The 22902-nt window shown below is 32.6% G+C and overlaps 2 protein-coding genes, 1 long non-coding RNA gene and 1 pseudogene across 4 annotated transcripts; 1 reads left to right on the forward strand and 3 right to left on the reverse strand.

The window, feature by feature from the left end:
* Positions 1-15: 15 nt before the first annotated feature.
* LOC114387796 lies at positions 16-1005 on the reverse strand. Its single transcript, XR_003661412.1, has 2 exons — positions 759-1005; positions 16-578 (listed from the first exon to the last, which is right to left on the reverse strand). It is a non-coding gene; the product is annotated as an uncharacterized LOC114387796 (long non-coding RNA).
* Positions 1006-8701: 7696 nt separating this feature from the next.
* On the reverse strand, positions 8702-9673 carry LOC114386692. The gene is made up of 2 exons (XM_028346729.1): positions 9280-9673; positions 8702-9191 (listed from the first exon to the last, which is right to left on the reverse strand). The coding sequence occupies exons 1-2, from the start codon at positions 9532-9534 to the stop codon at positions 8997-8999; spliced, it is 450 nt and encodes a 149-aa protein (XP_028202530.1). The 5' UTR covers positions 9535-9673; the 3' UTR covers positions 8702-8996.
* A 3365-nt stretch (positions 9674-13038) lies between these two features.
* On the forward strand, positions 13039-18005 carry LOC114386688 (annotated as a pseudogene). The gene is made up of 12 exons (XR_003661144.1): positions 13039-13142; positions 13353-13435; positions 13584-13776; positions 13920-14058; positions 14216-14381; positions 15167-15333; positions 15460-15633; positions 15822-15917; positions 16112-16249; positions 16516-16837; positions 16952-17216; positions 17486-18005. The product of XR_003661144.1 is annotated as a boron transporter 1-like (transcript).
* A 1418-nt stretch (positions 18006-19423) lies between these two features.
* LOC114388680 lies at positions 19424-21328 on the reverse strand. Its single transcript, XM_028349297.1, has 5 exons — positions 21175-21328; positions 21002-21077; positions 20821-20865; positions 20082-20179; positions 19424-19906 (listed from the first exon to the last, which is right to left on the reverse strand). The coding sequence occupies exons 2-5, from the start codon at positions 21053-21055 to the stop codon at positions 19804-19806; spliced, it is 300 nt and encodes a 99-aa protein (XP_028205098.1). The 5' UTR covers positions 21056-21077; positions 21175-21328; the 3' UTR covers positions 19424-19803.
* Between the last annotated feature and the right edge of the window lie 1574 nt (positions 21329-22902).

Raw genomic sequence — 22902 nt, forward strand, 5'->3', positions numbered from 1 at the left:
AGTAAAGTTACATTCTTTGTCGGACAAATTGTCGTTTCATTGGATGATTTGTTGTTTATTTTTATCAAGTTTTCTTGAATTAATTGAAAAGTTGCACGCCCCTATTTGTTGCTGGGTAAAGTGTAATACTGATGGGACTTCTAAAGGCTCTCCCGGCTCAGCTGGCTGCAGCGGGATCTATAGGGACAGCATAGCTGCAACCTTGGGATGTTTCTTAACAAATCTCTTAATCTAAACTTTGTTGTAGCAAAACTATGCACTCTTCATAGCTCTACAAATACAATAGAAACTCTTCCTCACAAAGATTATTGAGTAACATGTATCAGATGTGGACACAGGCAGGGTCACTCATGGCCTCAACCATGTTCATATATGACATGTTCATGCGCTTGTTCCCCCCCCTCCTCTTCAAGCCCGTGTTCGAAGGTACACCAACAAATTCACCAGCTTTGTGTACCCTTACATCAGAATCACGTTCCACGAATTCACCGGTGAACGCCTCATGAAAAGTGAGGCTTACAATGCCATCCAAACCTACCTTAGTTAACACTCTTCCCAAAAGGCGTCAAAGCTGAAAGCTGAAGCAATAAAGGGGAAAAACACACGCACCCCGTTGATGCTTAGCATGAACGATAACAAAAAAATCATAGAAGAGTTCCAAGGAGTGAAGGTGTGGTGGGTTCATACAAAACCACCCCTAAAACACAGTCCTTTCCTTGGAACTCTTCTTCGGATGAAAAAAGGTACTACAAACTTACCTTTCAAAAGCGCTATAGAAGCCTCATAACCGAGTCTTACCTCAAACATGTGTTGGAAGACCAAGGCCATTGAGATGAAGAATAGACAACTGAAGCTTTACACCAACAGCAAGACAAGGTGGAGCCATGTGGATAAACGCTACATAAACGCGATTAAATACGTGCTACATAAACGCTGGGTGAAAAAACCTTGATATATTTGAAGCGCTTAACATATTGCTTTATAACATTTTATACATTTCGTACTATAAAGCTGTTCTTTAATTTTGAAAAAAAAGTCTACATGTACAAAATGTCATCATTTGAAAAAGGAATTGGTTTGGTTTGGGTAGCATTCCATTCAAAACATTTATAATAACAAGCCTACTTTTGTTTCTTTTCCGCAAAATCCCAAATTAAACCTATCGTGTCATGTTTAGTTGGTCTCAACAAATTGATTAATTTGATATTAAGATCACTTTGTGGAAGTGGCTCTTGTATAAGAGGAAAGAACAATTAGTGATCTTCTTCTCTTCATGGATTATTAATCCTTTGCTCTGCTTTTCCTTACATAGATAGGATATATTACTAGATCCTTTTTGTGATTGTCATCATATATCATTCTGGTTAGTGGATAGGCTTTTTGAATGTAATATTGCAGCTTGTATACAGACTTGCTAACTTCGTGTGTGTGTCTATATATATATATATATATATATATTATACCTTTGCCTTTAAAAAAATAAGGGTACAATAATACTGTTAGGTCCGGTTAGCTAAAGGGAAAATTTTAAAAATTCGAAGCCAAGGCCTAATTAAGGTTCTGAGAAGCCGAGTGTCACAGTGAGTCCACAAAATTGAGACTGGCTTCAATTGGAATTTGGAATATCAAAGGCAATCATCAAATATGCAATTATCAAAGGAAGGATCTGCCAATTAGTCAATGTCCATATTGTTGGCATTGCCAAAATAATGTGCTTCCTGACTTCCTCTAAAAGAATAAAACTACTTTCACGTGATTTGTGATGAGTTGAAGTAAAGCGTGAGAATTAAGACTTTTGCTAGACAAAATAATTAGTGACTGAAAGTGATGTCACCAATATTACTCTCTATGCTTAGTGTGTACAAGTTTACAAGGAAGAGGGGGTAGTCTTGTGATTAATTTGTGAGCCTCCATATAGAAGACATTTATGCAAAATATATGATTTTGCGTGTCTTGTGAGATAATTGAACCGTTGGGAAAGAATTGAGATGACTAAATATCTATTTGTCTGGATAGGATTTATTTAGCTTATTTTTTTTGTGATAAGTTCCAATATGTAATCTGGAATTTTTTATTTTTTTTTATAGTTTTAGCATGCAAATTGACAAATATGTAAAAACAACGAAAAATACAAATTCGAATTTGATGCTCTTTATTCTTCTCTCACTAATTTTGATGAACCAAATCATACATTGGGAGGTGTTCCAAACTCGTGAATATTAAATAAGAGAACTGTGCTTTCCATATTGAGTTATCATAGTACATGCTAGATACAACATGCGCTATTATTTCTGGAAATAAAAGAAAATGATGTTTTCCAATACGTAATAATAATATTAAGAGAGGATGAAAACGTGATAAGGCAATTAGGTCGATCTAGGCTAGAAGGCAAGGATATCATTATCAATTGGTAAGTGATAAACAATAATAGGGGGGGCTAGCTGGTGTACCATCTTGATTTTTGATTGAAAGTCCCAGACATTGACTCATTCTATGAGTTAAGTTTAGCTAATGCTCCATAATAATACGGGTTAGGCATTAACTTAAATATCAACATCTTCATGTATTTGGTTCTGTCTAGCTATCCATTCCTAATACCTCTTGATAAAATTAGAATGTCCAAAATGTCAAAAAAGAATTGATTCCATGAGCTTTAGAGGATGAATAATAATTTAGTGAACTTAATACCATGTTTCGAACAAAATCTTTAACTGGAAGTTCATGGGTTCTTCTACTTATGTAGGCTTTACTTGATTAGTGATCATATTTGTATTTAAACTTTTAAGAAACTGTTTCTTTTAAGCATGCACCGATTTTGCGGAATAAATTAATTAATTACGTATAACATTGAATATGGAATAACAATAATATCTTATTCATTCTTGACAGTTTTTTTTTCCTTCTAAATGGCATTCTTCTAATAAATATTGCATCATCAGTTTTATTCTATAAATATAAAATATAACAATTCTTCATAACTTTAAAATCAGAATATTGATGTTTGTTGTGCTTACACCTCACCACGAAGGTAAGAGGAGATTGTAATTTTTTGGTAAGAATTTAATTAAAATATATTCATAGTATAATTTTTTTTACATTATCATTAATATATGGATTGATATGTGTTCATGTTGGAAGGACATCAGAGGAAGGATGGAATAACCCGTGGCTCAATGGCTCCGTTCTATTCTCCTGGAGTTCTATTCTAACCATGAACATGTGAAGCATGGAACTCACTTTCTATTTATACAAAATGTCTCTCTCATCAACTCTTTACACATGCCCTCATAACATATTGACCCTCAAAGAGCATGGAACGTCCAACAAATACTGGATGTAAAGTTAAAAATGATTAACAGATTTACCAAATTATCAACAAAGATTTGTCTAGTTAATTAATAAAGATCAAACTCATATTTCATAAGAATGTGTGTTTGAATCTCATTATGGATGCTGAGACCTTATTGGTAGGTAATATATAAATACCTTTGGAAATCTATTTTGAGTATTGAGATATTTCCTAATCTTGATAAACTCATAAGATCCAACTCACCAAAATCTTAGGAAATCAAATTTATGATTTTTTTTTAAAAGAACAAATTTGAGAAATGATGATAATAGTGGACCAAAAGATCAATTAAATCTTTTTTTTTTTAAAAAAAAAGTAAAGTATAAAATATTTAAATGAAATGAAATCTATACTTGTATACCTATACCTAATCGTATAATCATGATGTTTTGATTGTTTTCCTATTCATTTTGCAAGGTGACACCATTTCCATTTTGCATTCATAGAACTAGGTGCAAAACGAGTGTTACATGCATAAAAATATTAAATTAATCCATAACATCAAGTTATACACAAAAGAAAAATCCAAAACATCAAGGCCAAATTCTAAACGACAAGAATTTGTTCTCTAGATCCGATGAGATACGCAGTCATATGTACATTGAATTATCAAATGTAGGCAATGTTTCTAAAACGCACGAAGGATACCTCTTCTAACATCTATTTGAATAGTTGTTCGTTATTTTGTGGTAAACTAATCTCTTTCATATCGTTATATATAATTTCTTGTAAGCACATCTTTTTTTTCGACACACCTTGTAAGCTCCTCTAAATCTAAGGTGATATATAATATCTAATTCATTTGGGACTTGTTAATTTATGTGGTTTCTTCTTTTTATCTAGTAATACAAAGGTAGAATTCACGTAATGTTATTCATATTTTTATAATTCTTTTAATAATTGAGAGAGATAATTAATAACAAAACACAGAAAAAAGATAAGAAAAAAAAGAGAAAAATATCAAGTAGAATAAATGATGTAACAAAAAGATAAAAGTATTATAAAAATAGAATATTTTTTTTATTGAAAAATGTATGAGAAGTATAGGTTAAAATTCTGTATTGTTAATATTTTGATATTATTGTATAATGTTTTTAGTTTCATCATTTATACGTAAAATATTTAGAGCGCTGTTAAATGATGTGAAATAATTTATTACGAATAAATGGCGAACCCAAGTATTTAAAATTCATTAGTTGATTGAAAATTTAAAATAAAAATGGAAAGTAGTTTGCAAAAACCACGCTAAACTAATAGTGTAACAAATTTAGTCGAATTTCCACTCAGTCTAACTTTTTTCAAAAAATTTAGCGCGGCATGCGATACTGGATATAATTTATTTTATATTTTATTTATTTTTTACTTTTTTATGAATTTAATGAAAATAGTGTAAAGATTCATTTTTAATAAAATTATTCAATTTATAATTTTTAAAGTGATTAATAATCAATTAGTATAATTGATAAACATACAAAAAAAAAAATACTCTTTTTATATAGATTGTGCCTGAGTGTGAAATGTTTCCTTCTTTCAAAGCTAACTTGTTATAAACTGGCAATGAGAATCACAGAAAATAAAATCTCTAACGCTTTATTTGTTACGAGTGACAACTATTCATTAATTTTTGCCCATAAATAATCTATGCAAAAGACTTCTAGCCAGTTTTTCATTTGAATTATATATTTTTTATTCATAAAACTCAAATATAAAATATTATTTAAAAAATCAAAGTCCAATTTCATTTATACTAACATAATGTGTCAAACACTCTTTTTAATATACTATTCTCTATTATTATTTAAAATTTATTAAAAATTATAAAATTTTGTACTCTAACTTTTTTTTCTTCATTAATATCCTCCTTTTTGACAAAGTTATAGTGAATTATATGTCTTTAATGTTAACAAAAGTTTTTCAATTTATAAGAAAAAAATTATATTACTTAATTAAGTGATGTGAAGATTAGTTGGAAAAATAATAGTATAGAACAATTTAATAATTTCTTTTTTTGAGATAATTTTATTTAAAACATTTTCAATCAACTAAATGTAAATATTTCTTTCAAAACATATTTGAATCTTAATTCATCATATTATAAGAAACTCATACTTATAAGTAGCAAGTAGTCATCAATAGTTATATAAAAATTGTTCAGCCATCATCATGTGTTGGCAGAATAATATTTTCAATTTTCTTTATTCAATCATCAATAGTTATATAAAAACTGTCCAGTGATTATCATGTGCGGGCTGAATAATTTTTCAATTTTCTTTATTCACTCAATTACTCTTTTTTTATTCTTCTTTAAAAACCGTGCATTATACGGGAACCATTGATAATTTGCAATAAATTTTAATGAATAATACAAAAAAAAGTATATATATAAAGTGAAAATACAAAACATGGCAGTCTCTCCTAATCATGTAATTTGAAATGCAACATCTAATCATACCATACTGTAATTTTCACCAACTCTCTCTCCCTTCATTTTCAGCACTGTCATAATCATCCATTGCATTTCCAGCCATCAAATATCCTTTCCCTTCGAACGCCCACTATATTTCAGCTGTTTTCTTAGGACAAATTGTCCTAATAGGACTGATTTTACAAACAAATTATCAGGATGGGTCTATTTTAAAAGTATTTCCATGATGGTGCTATTTTTTACATAGGATGAAGACAACCCATCAACAGCAATGGCGAGTCCTCCACGGATGGTCCACATGGTAGTGGACTCGCTAGCACCAATGACAATTTCGTGCCAGCTGGTCACGCTAGCTTGACTGGCGAGTTGGCCAGGCCAGTGTCGCCAGATGCAGTGACGACATAGCCATACACTGGTGCAGCGGTTCAGAGACGCAGAGACTAAGGCTTCAGGCTAGGCTATATAGCTGTGCATTACGTCAAAATCATTGGCGATAGAGTTGGATTACGCCAAAGTCATTGGCGACATAGGTTCAGCTTAAATAGCAGCTTCTTCCTCCTATGGTTTCGTGTGCATTTTTTAAATTTTTTGAACTTCCAAATTTGTCTTCTACATCAGTTTTAAGTTCCTGAGCCTTCAAGCCTTCAAAGTTCTCAATCAAAACAAGTGTTCGCCATCAAATTTATTTTTTTAAGTAATTATTTTGAGTTCGGAATAAAGTTTGAATTTGAATTTTGTATTATTTTTTTAATTAAATTAGCTTCGTGTTGATGCTTTTTTCGTATGTGTTTTAATTTTCTGAGGCTTCAACTTGAAGTCTGTTTAAAATAAAAAAAAATTGTGACATCATATTTATTTGAAGTAAGTATTTGGAGTCCAAAAAAAAATTTAAATATGAAGTTTGTAGTATTTTTTTTATAATTAGATTAGGTTGGTATTGATATTTTGTTAGTGTTAAAAATTTATGAACCTTGAAGTTAAACTTCAACTATATTTAAAATCCAAAAATTTTGGGGCATCATATTTATTTCAAATAACTATTTTGAGTCCGGAAAAAATTTTTAATATGAAGTTTGTAGTATTTTTTTAATTAAATTAGGTTGGTGTTGATGCATTGTTCTTGTGTGTTAAAAATTTCTGAGCGTTCAACTTTAACCGTGTTTAAAATAAAAGAATTTTGTGACATGATATTTATTTGAAGTAACTATTTTGAGTTCGGAAAAAAATTTTAATATGAAGTTTGTAGTATTTTTTTAATTAGATTAGCTCGGCGTTGATGTTTTTTTCGTGTGCCTTTATAATAATAACTTCATTGATGCTTTGTAATGTAATTAAAATGTCTACTTTGAAAGCGTTCTTTGATGTTTTGTTCGTGGCTTTTTAAATTTCTACTTTTAAGATTCTGTCATCATATTTATTTTAATGTATTCGTGATATTTTTTTATTGTTAAGATTAATTATTTATAATAGTAACTTGGCTTATGGTTTATTCAGCCTTTAAAATTACTACGTTGAAATCGTTTAAGTTTTTTGAGTTTTCTGTCATGATATTTATTTGAAGTTAATAAATTTTTTTAGAATAAAGTTTTAATGTGAAGTTCCAGGAAAGAGGTTTTTTGTGATTAAATTTATTTATTTTGAAATCATTTATTATGATTAATTATTTGAAATATTATTTTTGTAGGTACATCATGAATTCGGTTATAACAGTGTTGTATTTCAATGGAAGGGTATATGAAGAGAATGATGGTATAATCTTTGAAGGCAGTAAAAAAACGATTCAGATTAAACGTGAAATTAGTTTCAATGCTTTGAAAAAAAAATTGGAGATAAGGTAAAGTTAGAAAATAATTAAATTATTTATGCTATCAGTTGTAGATTTTTAGTTTCAGGAAAATATGTTGCTTTGCAAATTTGTGATGATGAAGATGTTGAAACCATGATCGAAAGTTTTCAACAACAAGATCAAATGTCAGTTCTGGAATTGTACATAGAAAAGGATGTGGCGGGTGCTTCTATGTTTCATTCTATAAATTCTCTTACATCATGTGGAAATAATTTATCTAATAATGAGCCAGAACCGCCAAGAAATGTAAGCAACTTACATGGTGATGAAGATGATGAAGATGATGATGATGATGATGATTATCTTGTTTCTAACTCATACGTTGAAGAGTTTTTAGAGGAAGATGATAGTGTTGACGGTATATCTGATATAGATGATGAATTCACCAACATGATTCAACCAGTAAGAATTGTTCACCCAGCAAAAGGTATAATTTATTAAATAAAAAGATAGGTGAATACATTTATCTTTTTATGACAATTGTATTTAATGGTAAATAAGTACGATTGTGATCTTGACGTGAAATATTGTTTTTAACGGTTAGGTGTAGAACCAATTCAAAATCCTTTTTGGAATGATGCTTTGCATTATAACAATATCAACTGGAGTCATCCTGATGAGGATGACATTTGCGATTTGGAGCTGCCATCGAGTTTTAATGTGGGGCAAGAATTATATGTTGGCATGGATTTTGATAGTAAAGATGCGGTAAAAAATGCACTGAAACAATATGTTATGAAGTTGCATCAAAGTTTCAAAGTTGTTGAAAGCAAATCAAACAAGTATGTCGTTTGTTGCTTGAATAAAAGCGCGGAGTGTCCTTGCCCTTTTTATATGAGAGCAATTTTATCTACAAAAACTGATTCCTGAAAAGTCACACAATGGGGTGGACCACACACATGTCTAAATATGACTATGACACAAGATCACGAGAAGCTTGATTCAGATTTAATTATCATTTGTGTAATAAGTACATTTTTTATGTTCATATTATGGTACTTTTGCGTTAATTATTATTTAAATTTTGCTATTTTATTAACAGGCATGATCAGAAAAGATCCATCAATAAAAGTTTCTTTGATTCAAGAGGGGATAAACAATGAATTTGCCTATAAGGTGTCGTACAAAGAAGCTTGGATGGCGAAACAAAAAGCCATTGCACTTGAATATGACAATTGGGAAGAGTCTTATGCGAAACTTTCGTCGTGGCTAACGCACATTCAAAATCATTCTCCCGGATCCTATTTTCAAATACTACATGACGATTTTGTTGTTAGGAATACGGTTAGTCGCGAACACCGTCAGTTTCATAGAGTGTTTTGGACTTTTGGTCAATGTAAAGAGAGTTTCAAGTATTGTAAGCCAATCATATAGGCTCAAGTGATTCTCTCTTGCTCTTGTGGTGGAAATTGATGTTCTTTTGGTGGACCATGTGACACAGGCTCAGTGATTCTCTCTTGCTCTTCCAATAAAATCGTTATTTTCTCCACATAAGGCACGAGATCATCAACTGTCCATGTATTCCTCCCTTGAGGAGACACCATGTATTGTAATGTCTCTGTCACTTCAACCTGCAATTATTAGGGTCAACAAATTAATGATCATGATTTAAAAAAAAAAGCAAATTTGAAGTTAAATATTTAAAAAACAAAAACATACCAATGTAGCTGTGTTTGCATTTTTTGGGTCAACAAACATCTTTGTTTTTCGCCTATACCAGACCATGTAGTCGGAGTTAAAGTTCAATAGGCCCTCTTGTTGAGGATAACCATCAACCCTACACTCAGCTCGATTGTTCCATTGACTGATCATTGGGGCGAACAGTTGTCCCCAATTTTCATCTTGTTTGCTTTTTAGCGTTATGCCATGAATATTTAGGGGTTGTGAAGGACACCCGGGAATAGGTTGTTGCATTTCAAATTGTCTCAAAACTTTATCGGGTTGGTGCCACTCAACAACTTAGAAACAAATGAGTGGCACCACACCGCGCACCATGCTACACTTCCAATCACACAAATTGGAGGCAACGCTGACATAACAGTTGTTGTATAAGGCTCCCACAAAAACTACAAATAACAACCTAGTTGTTAATTTTCACTGAAACATGATATATTATTTATTATTTAACCACCAATACATTATGATGTTCTTACCTCATGTCGTTTCATGATATCCAATTTGCGACGAAAAATTATTAGATCATCATTGCCAATATGTTGATTTCCACGTCGCAACCACCTAAAAAAAATATGAAATCATCATTGCCGACACATTACATTATTAATTATTTTCAAATGAAATTAAATTTTCTAAACAACTAACCTATGTCCGAGTGATTTATTTTCTATTACAGGAGAAGTTCTCTTTGGAGCCAAAGTCGTGCATCGTTCCCATGCCCACATTTGGATTAAGATGCATTTACCTCCGATTGATTTAGTTTTGTAGTCGGTGGCACTGCACATCTCTCTATATAAAAAAGCAAGCATGGCAGGTCCCCATGCATACGTGCTGTTCAAAGTCACGTAAAAATTGCAAGTACCATAGGGAAATTTTGCTAATGCCTTTGTCAACAAATAGGACACCTCCTATGAATCTAAGGATCCATGCACGGGTAAACCTTTCTAGTTGTTGTACGTTACCGTCATGGTTATTCAATTGCGAAAAATGGTGAGTCAGCCAACTTAATTTAACCACACTACCTTGAATTTCACCTTCCTGTGGTCTGACTCCTAACAATTCTTCACATGAATCAGCCCAATCAAGATTTGTTGGACCAATTAATGGTGCCCCATCCACATGGAGACCTAATAAAATTGAGACATCTTGAAGAGTAATCGTACACTCCCCGCATCTCATGTGAAATGTATGTGTTTCGGGCCTCCATCTTTCTATCAAGGCACTAATTAATGCCGCATTTATTTTTAGGTATCCTATTTTCATTATCCAGTAAAAGCTAGATTGTCGAAGTAGATGAATAATTTCCTCTGGTATTTCTTCCCGTCCTGGATAAGTGGGGACAACTCGTCTGATATGCAATTTCCTATCTTCTTCCCCATTCCAAATATGTTCTGAAACATGCTTAGGTTGCATCCATAATACATCAGCACCATCAATTGGACCCGACTTAATTTGTATATTTGATGAATATGACGAGGAAGATTCCATTGATACTACAAAATAAAATTGAATACAATAAATTCACAACAAAATTTATACATTAAAAAAATTAAGTACACTTACAAAAAAATTAATTAAATATATATACCAAATAATTAAAATTTGAATAAATAACAGAATACATATATTTGAATAAAATAAAAAATTATATGATATAAATAATAAAATTTAAATTTATTCTCCAAATACATTAAAATACATGCAAAACTTAAATATATTTTAAAATACTCTACAAATAACAAAATTTAAAATACATAGATAAATTTAAATAAATGACCAAAAATATTTTTCAATTAGCAAAATTTAAATTAAATAACATATACTATACAAATTAATTAAAATAAATCTAAAAATTACTATGAAAACAAAAATTTAAACAATAATAATGTATACTATACAAATAAATTAATAACCTATCATATATTTGAATAATAACTTAAAATTACTAAACTAACTAATATTAACATATTAACTAAAATTAACATAACCTATATATAACACAAATAATACCATACAAATATAAAAAACCTAAACCAAATAATAATAATATACAAACTAAAATTAACGTAACATATATATAAGATAAATAATAACATATAAATTTAAAAAACCTTATTTATATATAAATTTTAAAAATTTATATATAACTCTTATTTAACAATTTATATATAAATTTTACTCTTATTTAATTGTTTAAAATTCTAGTGTGTTAAGATTTCCATCTTTTTCCCCACAAATCCCGTTTTTTTATTTTTTAAATCAAAATTTCATTTTTCTTCTAAAATCTCAATTACCTGTACTCTCAAAATAATATTTTTAAGCTGTTCTTTAAATTTATTCTTCTCACTCTAAGCTATTTATATTTTTATTTATTTAAGCTAATTACATATTTCTCTGTAAAAAACCTAAACAAAATAATATTACAAAATCAACTAAAACTAACCTAACCTATGTATAATGCAAATAATAACATATCAACTAAAATAATATATATATATATATATATAAAACACAAATAATATTAATATTTTAAGTCACTACAGGTAAAATTTTAAGCTCAGCTAATTAGCATATATATATAAAACTAATAATATCATACTAATTTAAAAAATCTAAACAAAATAATATTAACAAATTATATAAAACTAACTTAACATAAATAATAACATATATCTTAAAAATTTAACCTAAATAATATTAACCTATCAATTAAAATTAATTTAATATATATTTAAAAATATGAGTTAAAAAATACTTACCACAAGAGGAACTACACACAAGTAAGAGGAAGCACAAGGAGGAGGAAAGCTTTTCACTAACAGAAGCCAAACAGACACTCACAATATTAGGTGGTACGTGAAGGAGAGCGTGACTGATGATCCATTTCAATGGCTTTTTATAGGGAAAACGAAATTTTTTTTAAAAGCTTATCGCCATTGCAATTGGCGAGACCTGTTGCAATTTGCTCTGAAAAGCCGCTGCTCCCGCTGCTGCTATGCTGTTCTGCTGCTCTGCTACGCTGCTGCTCTGCAAGGCTGACCCTGGCCTGGCCAACTCGTGACCAGCTGGCACGAAATCGCCATTGGTGCTGGCGAGTCCACTGCCACGTGGACCATCCATGGAGGACTCGCCATTGCTGCTGGCGGGTTGCCTTCATCCTGGAAATACTTTTAGAACAGACCCATCCTGGTAATTTGTTTGTAAAACCAGCCTTATTAGGGCAATTTGCCGTTTTCTTAGCTTTTCCTTTTCCAGGCATATTCCTATTCCCCTTTCCTTTCCTCATTACAATGCTTGCTCTTTTGCTATGACTAACGACCTTACTTTCTCCAGTTTTGACCCACATTGTCGTTTTTGTACTTTTCATTCACTACTATGTGTTTGAAGCTTTGCCTATTTATTGTAACTTGTGAGTTTGTGTTATATATTTCTTTTTGCCAGAATAGATGAAGCAACATTGCATTGTTGTGTTGTGTTGTGTTGCCTCTGGGGTACCATTGATGGGGTTTGTTTGCATAAATCTTAATGATGTGTAATTGCTTGCTGATTTTACCATAGGTGTGTGGCCATTGTTCTTCATTCCTCTGTTGTTCATAGAAAATGCACTGGTAACAGCCAATATTGAGTGATGTACTGATGTACAGTGCTGTTTCTGTAAATCTAATTGCTGTTAAAGCATGAAAAAAAATATATATCCTGGTAAAGTTTTGATTTTTGGTCATAACTTCTGGTTAAGAAACAATGGAAGAGACATTTGTTCCGTTTTGTGAAATTAAAAATGATCTTCAAGGGAGATTGATGTGTTACAAGCAAGACTGGATTGGTGGTCTCACGGCAGGCTTCAGGTACACCTTTCTTATGCTAGGAAAGATTTAACTTATTTTCTTAGGATAGTGGATTTTTATAGAATCTAATATGCTTGAATGAAGACAGAAAGGTTTTGGTTTAATTCAGTAAGTATTCCTTTAAATTACTGCACTTGTAAGCTGTTCCTGGTAACTTCATACTTCTCTTGTTTGGAATGTTAACTTGGTGCTTGAACTGCTGTTTCTCAGGATGTTAGCCCCTACCACGTATATTTTCTTTGCATAAGCAATTCCTGTTATTTCATTTGGAGAACAGTTGGAAAGAGACACGGGTACTTTACATGTTACTCATATCCCATACTTGGGTTTTATCCATGTATGGAATCTTTTTTTTTATGATAAGATAGGTAATTAGATAAATGAAGAGATAGCGATATAGTTCACCTCAAATTTGATTTACTGTGTTCCAAAAATTTCCAGATGGAGTACTCACTGCAGTGCAAACATTAGCATCTACTGCACTGTTTGGAATTATACACTCTATTATAGGAGGCCAGCCTTTGCTGATTCTTGGAGTAGCAGAACCAACTGTAATTATGTATACATTCATGTTTAACTTTGCTACAAGTAGACCAGAATTGGGTTCGAAACTCTTTCTAGCATTGACTGGATGGTATAGCCTCCTCACTTTCATATTTGAAGTGTGTCATCATTTTATCATTTTATGTTCTTAGCTATAATTTTATGAAGAGTTGCTGTGTGTATGATGCCTTATAAAAGAAACTTATCTTCCTCATGTATTTGATGTATGATCAGGGTATGCATGTGGACTGCCATCTTGTTGTTCCTACTGGCTATCTTAGGAGCTTGTTCCATCATCAACAGGTTCACTCGCCTAGCAGGGGAACTGTTTGGCCTTCTTATTGCAATGCTTTTCATGCAAGAGGCTATTAGAGTAAGAGACGTCTTTCTGTTTTCTTTGACAATACTATTTACTCATGAATTTTTCTAGTGCAAATTATTATGTGGTTCTAGCATGAAGTAATGAAAATATAAAATAATTTGATATAACATTGGAGGAAGATCAATTCAACTGATAATGGGTTTAACAGGGACTCATTCATGAGTTTCACATACCTGAGAGGGCAAACCTAACATCACCTGAGTTTCAATCTTCGTGGAGATTTGGAAATGGCATGTTTTCTTTGGTTCTGTACTTTGGCCTCCTGCATACAGCATTGAGAAGCCGAAAAGCAAGGTCTCGGTGATATGTATCAGGTAAGACTTTTGAAATTTTATAGAGATTCAAAATCATATATGCATTTGCATCATCAACATGATGTGACTTAACAAAATTTAAAATTTTCTTTCCCTTATGGTCATTTGCGGATTGTTGACAAAAGTTACAGAAATATTATATTCTTTCATTGAGATATGGATTCTTTGTTGCAAGAAGTATTTAACAGAAGTCAATAAGTTAATAAGTAGAAGTTTACATGGCACCAAATTTGGTCTGTAGAGTGAGGTGCTTGAATTTATGTATTTGATTTAATCCCTTCCCCATCCCTTTTGCTTCCCCTTTTAAGACCTCCTATGTGACAAAAATAAAATAAATTAACAGAAATTTGGCCTTAAAAGAGTAGTAGAATTAACATTTCATTATGATAGGGTTGCTTTCGATGTTACTTAGTTGACTTGCTGATCTGTAAATTAAATATTGCCAGAAAAGTATTACAAAATTTCTCTTTAAAGCTTAGAACCTTCTAAGATATGAACTTCTGTCTTAGTGAAAATTTTGTTGCTACTCCTAAAGTTAATTTTGTAAGATGATTTCTCTTAAATGCACGAAGAAAGAAAGGCTTGAACCCATAATACTTGAGCTTCTTGAATTTCTATAGATCTATCAAATTTACATCGAAATGGAAGTGGGTTAAATCTGATCAACAACAGACTAAGGATTTACTTTTTACTTAAAAATACCTGAAAAATTCTTTCAACTCATCTTTTGACCCTTTCCCATTATGTTTCAGTATCGTTCTTAGATTATTTTCCCCTTATCACAGGATGTTTACGAGGCTTCATAGCAGATTATGGTGTCCCATTGATGGTTTTGTTGTGGACTGCCATTTCTTATATTTCAGCTGGAAGTATTCCAAAAGGAATCCCTAGGCGTCTCTTCAGTCCAAATCCATGGTCATCTGGTGCATTTGAAAACTGGACTGTCATAAAGGCATGAGTTGTTAATATGTCCTAATTATTTTATATTAGGAAATATGATGATTAAATTTCTCTTTAATTTCTTATGTTCTCAGTTCTTCCATGGAAATTTTGATGACATATTCAAAATTATCAACAGGACATGCTGAATGTGCCAGTTCTCTATATTATTGGAGCCTTTATTCCAGCAACAATGATTGCTGTGCTTTATTATTTTGACCATAGTGTGGCATCTCAGCTTGCTCAGCAGAAAGAGTTCAACTTAAGAAAGCCCCCTTCCTTCCATTATGATTTGCTTCTATTGGGATTTATGGTACATGATACTCGTTGCTCTTTTTTATCCTTTGCTTATATAAAATTGCTTTGGTGCTTTGCCTTTTTTCTAATGCTCTTTGTTTTCCTTTCGAATTTGAGATGACATTGTATATGGCCTCCTGATTTGTTTGTGAACTGAATGTGGTCCTTGGTTGTGACACATTTGATATGTTATATTAATGACAGGTTATAATATGTGGTCTAATTGGAATTCCTCCGTCAAATGGTGTCATTCCACAATCTCCAGTGCATACCAAAAGTTTAGCTACATTGAAGCACCAGGTAGACATTAATTACGAATGCAGATTTCCTGTTCTCTCATTTTATAGAACTTTACTGTGACAAATGTTGCCAATACACTTTCATTACTACAAATTTAGGGGGACCTAGAACTTGGAAGTAGAAAGTGGAAACAGAATATATAATAATTACTTGTGTGCTGCTGCTATCTTCATAGTTACTTTTGGGTGATTCAGTTACTTAGAAACCGGCTTGTTGCAACAGCACGAAGTTCTATGAAAAAGCTAGAAAGCTTGGGACAAGTATATGGAAGTATGCAAGATTCTTACTGGCAGATGCAAACCCCTCTAGTTCACCAGGAACCTTCCGCGAAGGTATGTGGAGATTGTGGTCTTTTTATCACTCTCCCTTTTCCCTTTCACCTATATGACATGATCACTGATAACAGTTATCTGGCATATAATTCCGAAGTTCTGCTTTATGTTTTGAAAGTCCCCTATTCTAAAACTGATGCAAAGAGAATCTTCCATCATTCATTGTTTTAATGGTTTAACTGAACATTTTTCTATATTTTCTCTAGTTCAAACAAGTAGTGGCATATCATGTTATCATCAACCCTTGCCTAAACTCTTTTTGACAGGGACTTAAAGAGTTGAAAGAGTCAACTATTCATTTGGCGTCAAGCATGGGGAGTATAAATGCCCCAGTTGATGAGTCAGTATTTGACATTGTGAAGGAAATTGATGACTTATTGCCTGTTGAGGTCAAAGAAGAACGTGTGAGCAACCTGCTCCAATCTTTCTGATGGTAGGAGGATGTGTAGCAGCAATGCCTTTCCTGAAAATTATTCCAACTTCTGTACTTTGGGGCTATTTTGCTTTGATGGCCATTGAAAACTTACCTGGCAACCAGTTTCGGGAATGGATTTTATTAATTTTCATTGCTCCAAGTCGAAGATACAAGTATGAATATGATCTCAAACATTTCTTTTCTATTTTGTCTCCAGATAAGTTAGAGTTACATTCACTGACTCGCTGCTGCTTTTTTTTTAATTTTTATTTTCATTAATATTATAGAGTCTTGGAGGAGTGCCATGCAACTTATGTGGAAACCGTACCATTCAAGACAATTGCAGTATTCACAGCCTTCCAGACTGCTTACTTGCTTGTTTGTTTCGGTATCACTTGGGTGCCAATAGCTGGGGTTCTATTCCCATTGATGATCATGCTTCTGGTTCCTGTAAGGCAATACATTCTGCCCAAGTTTTTCAAAGGAGCACACCTTCAAGATTTAGATGCTGCAGAATATGAAGTACCTGCTTTACCATTCAACTTAGTGGCTGTAAGTATTCAATACTAGAGCCAAGCTCACTTTTTTGATTTAGCTATATGCTAGGTTTTTTTTTTCTCATGGTAAAAAAAAGAAGGAATGAATTCAAACTATTTCTACCTTTACATTACGGAATTTCATTACACAAATGACATTGGTATCATTAGTTGCAAGTAGTTCTTTAATCATTTAGATTTCATATGAACACTCCATGTTCATAACTACTTGAGGTCAAAGCATGACTTAGGCTCCTTTTTTCCATGTTTGCTCTTTATGTGCAGGAAAGGGACTTGAGCAGGACAGCTTCCTTTGCAGATTATGGAGAGGTTTTAGATGGAATAGTTACTAGAAGCTGGGGCGAGGTTAAACGTGTTTGCAGTCCAAAGGTGATGAAATCCACTCCAAACATATCCCAAGAGTTAACAAGTGCAAGGTTCCCAGATAAAATATACAGCCCTCGGATGAGCCATCTCAGAGGAAACCAAAGCCCTCGAGGTGTTGGCAGAGGACCATTTAGCCCTGCAGAAGTTAGGCCATCCAATTTGAGGAAAGGTGGTTGAACAATGAACACTGATGCATCCTTTTGTTAGTAATTATGCCTATAATACAAGGATTGCCAGCAAAGGTGGCATGCCCCCCACTCATTTTAACCTGATTCTTGACAAAGGCAATTGCTACAATATAAATATTCTAGTGCAGGAATTTGTAACAAGAGTGGTTAATGTCTATGATTAAAAAAGGAAAAAAGTTGTTAAAATGGTTTATGTCTATGATTTGTTAGTTAATGCAATTATGGAGTCATTCAAATGCCGCCACCTTATCAGCTGTTTATCGGATACAAGGTCTCGGTAAATCTGTCACTGTTCAAATCAGAATAAACCACTAAAAGTAATCATTCATTTAAAATAATTATAAGGGGACAGCCTGAAAAAGACATTTTGCGGACGTTGAGTAAGTTGTTATTAACGAGCAAAAGCAATTATTCTAACCACAAACTAGATCATTATCAACCTAACAAATGATCTATTAGAGAGTTAATCACTTATGCTATCGATATAGAAGCTTTGGGATTTACAGTAATTTATCTACTATTGACATGTGAACTTTTGAGTTTTTTAAAAATTAATTATTCATTTGGTTCATATAAATTTAAAAAGCTTTTTCTTTTAGTCTCTGTTTAAAAATTTCTTTTCAATTTTTACACGTATCATTTTTAATTTCTTTTAGTTCATGCACATATCATTTTAATTCATATGACAAGGACTAAAAAAAATTAACAACTATATGTATAGAAACTAAAAAGGAATGGTGTTAATTATAAAGGTTAAAAGAAAAAAGCTTTTATAACCCTAAGGACTAAACAAGTAATTAAATTTTTTCTAGATATACTAGATCTCAATAATGTCTCGTTTATATCCTCTCTATATTTCTTTCCCCATCTCCAACTTTGTTTTATGATGTGCCCTTCACTTTGAAGGGGAATTGTGCATGAGGCATCTTATTATTCCTAGCATTCGCCATATAATTATTGGTTCATGGCAGAAAAAATTCTCTACATAAAACTAAAACTTTCGCGAGACACAACTCTTGACGCTGTTTTTGACTAATGGATTTAGAAAGTCGCACAAAATGTTCAAGGAAAGTAACTCTTAAGCTTCCATTCCTCGGTATGCAAGACGAGTCATTGAATAATACAAACCTTATTCCATCTTAGATTCATTAGACTAGAAAAGGAATCAACCGAATGGTTTTCTCCCGTCACTTTCGAAGAATTGCTAAAAAATAATGTCAAGATGTTGAACCGAGACAACTGAGATAACAACTGGTTAATCACGTTTATTGTAACTAGTATGACTCATTGACCATCTGTCACTAACCCTTCAACTCCAACATCTTGGCTTGGTTTGACTGTAAAAGGCTTTCCTCTTCTTTTTTTTTTTTTCAAAAGGAAAAATCATTCAGAAATGCTTAAATACTCTTCATGGAGAATATAAAACTCACATAAATGTGAAAAAAGTACAAAAAGGCAAGAATTCTTTTTTACCAACCTTTAAAAATTAAAACAATCCAGCTTTCAGAAACTCACAAATGACAATCCCTTGAAGTCAGAGACTGTAGAAATGTATTATGTGTGGAAAATTGGAACCTAATAATAATGCAGTCTCTTGGCTTAGATTTCGACTTTGACATCTTTGTCGTGTATCATACACAGGGCCTTCTCAATGTAAACAAAAACTAAAATTGAAAAATAAAAAAAGCCATACAGATCAGTGTTATTTCTTCAAAGGCTTATTAGTTCTACCCTGGTACAAATGTAAAAAAAAAATCATCCAAGAGGAGGCAGGGTTCTGGATTCATAAGCTGCCAAATCTTGAATTGATAGAGACACTGAATCATTTGGTACAAAGTAGAAAGTAGTTTTAAGAAACTTGAGAGCACTATTGATATGAAAAATAGCACCAGCTTAAAAGCCACCGTCCTATTTCTCACAATTGTTTTAAATAACATTTTAACATAACCAATAACCATCATAAAACCTTGGAAGGCTTTTTTTTTACATACGTGATCTGCCAAACCTTGCATTGATGGACAAATTGAATCATTTGGGATAAAGCAAATTAGGTTGTTTGCTCTTGCTAAATTTAGAACCTGTCATTTGCTCTGACTCATACAATATGTGATTGATAAGCCCCCTTGCAGCACTGCAAAAACAGAAACCAAACTACGATTAAGTAATTAAACATAAATTACACACAGTTAGCACGTAGACAAAAGAAAAATATTGCAGCTGATGAAGGGCAAAGGAAGCAAAGAAAAGGGAAAACAATAGGAATAAACATGTGCAAAATAAATGCAATATACCGGAGCCAAGCTTACCCATCCTTTAACTTCTGAATCTTCTCGGGATCTGTCTCATGCATGTGTTTCTTAAACTGTTGTCTCACCATATCAACAAGAAGCTCCGTGTTATGTTTCTGCAACAGCAAGCAGGCATACAGCACAATAAGTTTCACACATCTTAGTCTCATCACATATGTAGACTAAAAATATTTAGGCCTTGTTTAGATAAACTTCTCTATAAATACTTATAAAAGAAGAAGAAAAAAATATATTCAAACTATAAGTTAGAAACAACGTATACACCTCAGCCATGGAAGAGTTCGACGAAAGAACTTCTACAAAAGTTGGAATGCACAAGTTAATTTTAACTTACGAGAGAATTTTAATTCATTCTACATTCTTATTTTTTCTCCTAACTAAGTGTTGAAGGAAAAAATTATCCAAACAGGACACAACAAATACAGTGCTTCAGCAAAAAGGGTGCATTACTAGCATAGAAGCACAAGGACAGCAACCTCAATGCAGAAGCACACCATGACGATGGATGAAGAGAGCTTCACAACTCACAAGCATAAAAAGAAAAGATGAAGTAAAATAATGCTGAGTACTCAGAGGACCAAAATTTGCCAAACCTGTTAAATCTCAAAATCTAAACTTTAGAAAACATACATCACAAACAAATTCACCATGGTGGGGGTTCCCATATATATTGTATTTAAAATTATGTTGACTACAAGTGAATCTGATTGAAAGGAAAATATAGAGAATGGCGTACCCGATGACCAATATACTTAGCTCTTCGCAGGCATTCACGGTAAAGCTACAAAACAAAAAGCCATAAAAGTAAAAAAGAGATTTTTTAAAAAAAGGAAACAAATTGAAAGAGAAACAGAGGAGTAGAAGGGGGGTTTGATTGAATTGGAGAAGAAAGGAGGTTTGGTGAGTGAGAGACTGACCCTAATGGCATTGTTGGCGAGCTCAGGAGGAAGTGCAGTTTGAAGGGACGGCATGTTCAAAACGACGGGATAGAGTCTGCGAAACAAAAAAACACAGAAGCAATTCATCGAACAGTTAGGAGGCACAAAAGCGAACGTGACTTAGTGAACAAATTGGGATGGTGGGCACTTGCCTGACACTGATTATGAGGATCAACTAGTTCTGAGTCCACCGCGGTGTCTCTACGACTACGAGCAAAGCAAAGGAGCAGAGAGACTCTTCTGCGTTTGCGATCCGTGCGAAACGACTCGGCGTTTTTACGATACTACAAATACAGACAAAACAGAACAAGACTGCTTTCCTATTCCAATTAGGAGTGATTAGCAAAAAAGCCCAAACCAAAATGGGTGTTGCTACTGACACTACCCACATGGGTACCTTTTAGCTATATTCCGAAATTACCCCTTGAACGAAAAAACACAATAGAATCGTGTTTCTATTATCTATATTGGGGTACAAAAACAAATAACAATGGAAACATAATTTGTGGTACAAGAATGTAATGAAATCTGTATTTTTGTTGCAAACATGAGGGTACAAAAAAATAAGCAATGAAAATATGATTGCCATGCACAATATATAACGACAGAAATATAATTCTACTGCATACAGAATCATACTTTTGTTGATGACTAACATCAACGATTTTGACCACCATCCCAAACACGGGGGAAGGGGTGCACGGATCTAGGTGTAGACGTCAACATTAGTGGATCAACGAGGGGGTGAGGAGGACAAGGATGGGGTTGCATCGTGGTGGTGGAGGATGGGGTGGGGTCGCATGTGGCCAATTCCTAGCACACACCCCCCCATTGGATTGGTCGGGTTGTGGGTGGTTCAAGCGGATTTTTGGGTGCATTATCAAAATCTTCACTTTTTTCTCAATTTTTTCAAAGTCTATAGACTATTGTGTTTGAATTAGCTTTACAGTGAAAAATAATTAATTAATTTTTTATAATGAAGACAAAATAACAAATAGTTATTTCTATTTTTTTTATTGTATTATCATAATTTTATAGGGTAGAATTGATTCTTATTTGTTAACACAACTAAAATTTGTCAATAATAAAAAAAAAAACTATTAAGTGGGTCATGATTCTAGAATATTTAACATTGTGCAGTACATGATTATAGGTTGCCCGGATTCCATAGCCTCTAAGCACTGCCACTTCTTCCACCCTTTCTTTTAGCCTTGTTCTTTGTATTTCCAACTTCATTGACTAAAATACTATTTGCTTTCTTATTACCAACTTATTCAATCCATAACACTAATTTGTTTGTTACTGCATTATTTGGTTATTAGTTGTTACATTTATCTTCTACTCAACAAAGAGGGCAATGGGCCATGTGAATGTAGTTAACTTATAATTTTGTACAGTGCTATATGCAAGCCAAATCATTGTCAGTAATTTGACACAATTAAGGCTTCTACTCAATGACTGCTTTGCTCCTGAATAAGACATGGATTGTTTTTCTTTCTTTGTTGTTGCTGCCTGAAGTCTCTAATGTGATGTTCCAGCGGGTAGTTAGTTTTGGGGTTTTGGCCCCTTTGTTTAACTAAAATAAAATTCAGTGATTCCTTATATGGAGGCGTACGTGTCTCTATGTGACACAATTAATTAGAGGTGTTTATTTGTTTATTCCAACCATTGAGTTCTAAAATTGAACTAAACTATTTGAATAGATCCGGTTTAGTTTATATATTTTTGGATTCAAACCAAATCCATCTAATGAAATTCAAATATTTGAAGTCTACTGACATGTTACTCAAACCAATTAATCTAAATTATTTCCCTTTTTTTTTATAATAATCCAAATCATACTCTTGACTAAAGAGATGGTTATTAGAATCGATTAACTT

The sequence above is a fragment of the Glycine soja genome, chromosome 15 (genome assembly GCF_004193775.1).
Source record: "Glycine soja cultivar W05 chromosome 15, ASM419377v2, whole genome shotgun sequence".
NCBI classification, from domain to species: domain Eukaryota; kingdom Viridiplantae; phylum Streptophyta; class Magnoliopsida; order Fabales; family Fabaceae; genus Glycine; species Glycine soja.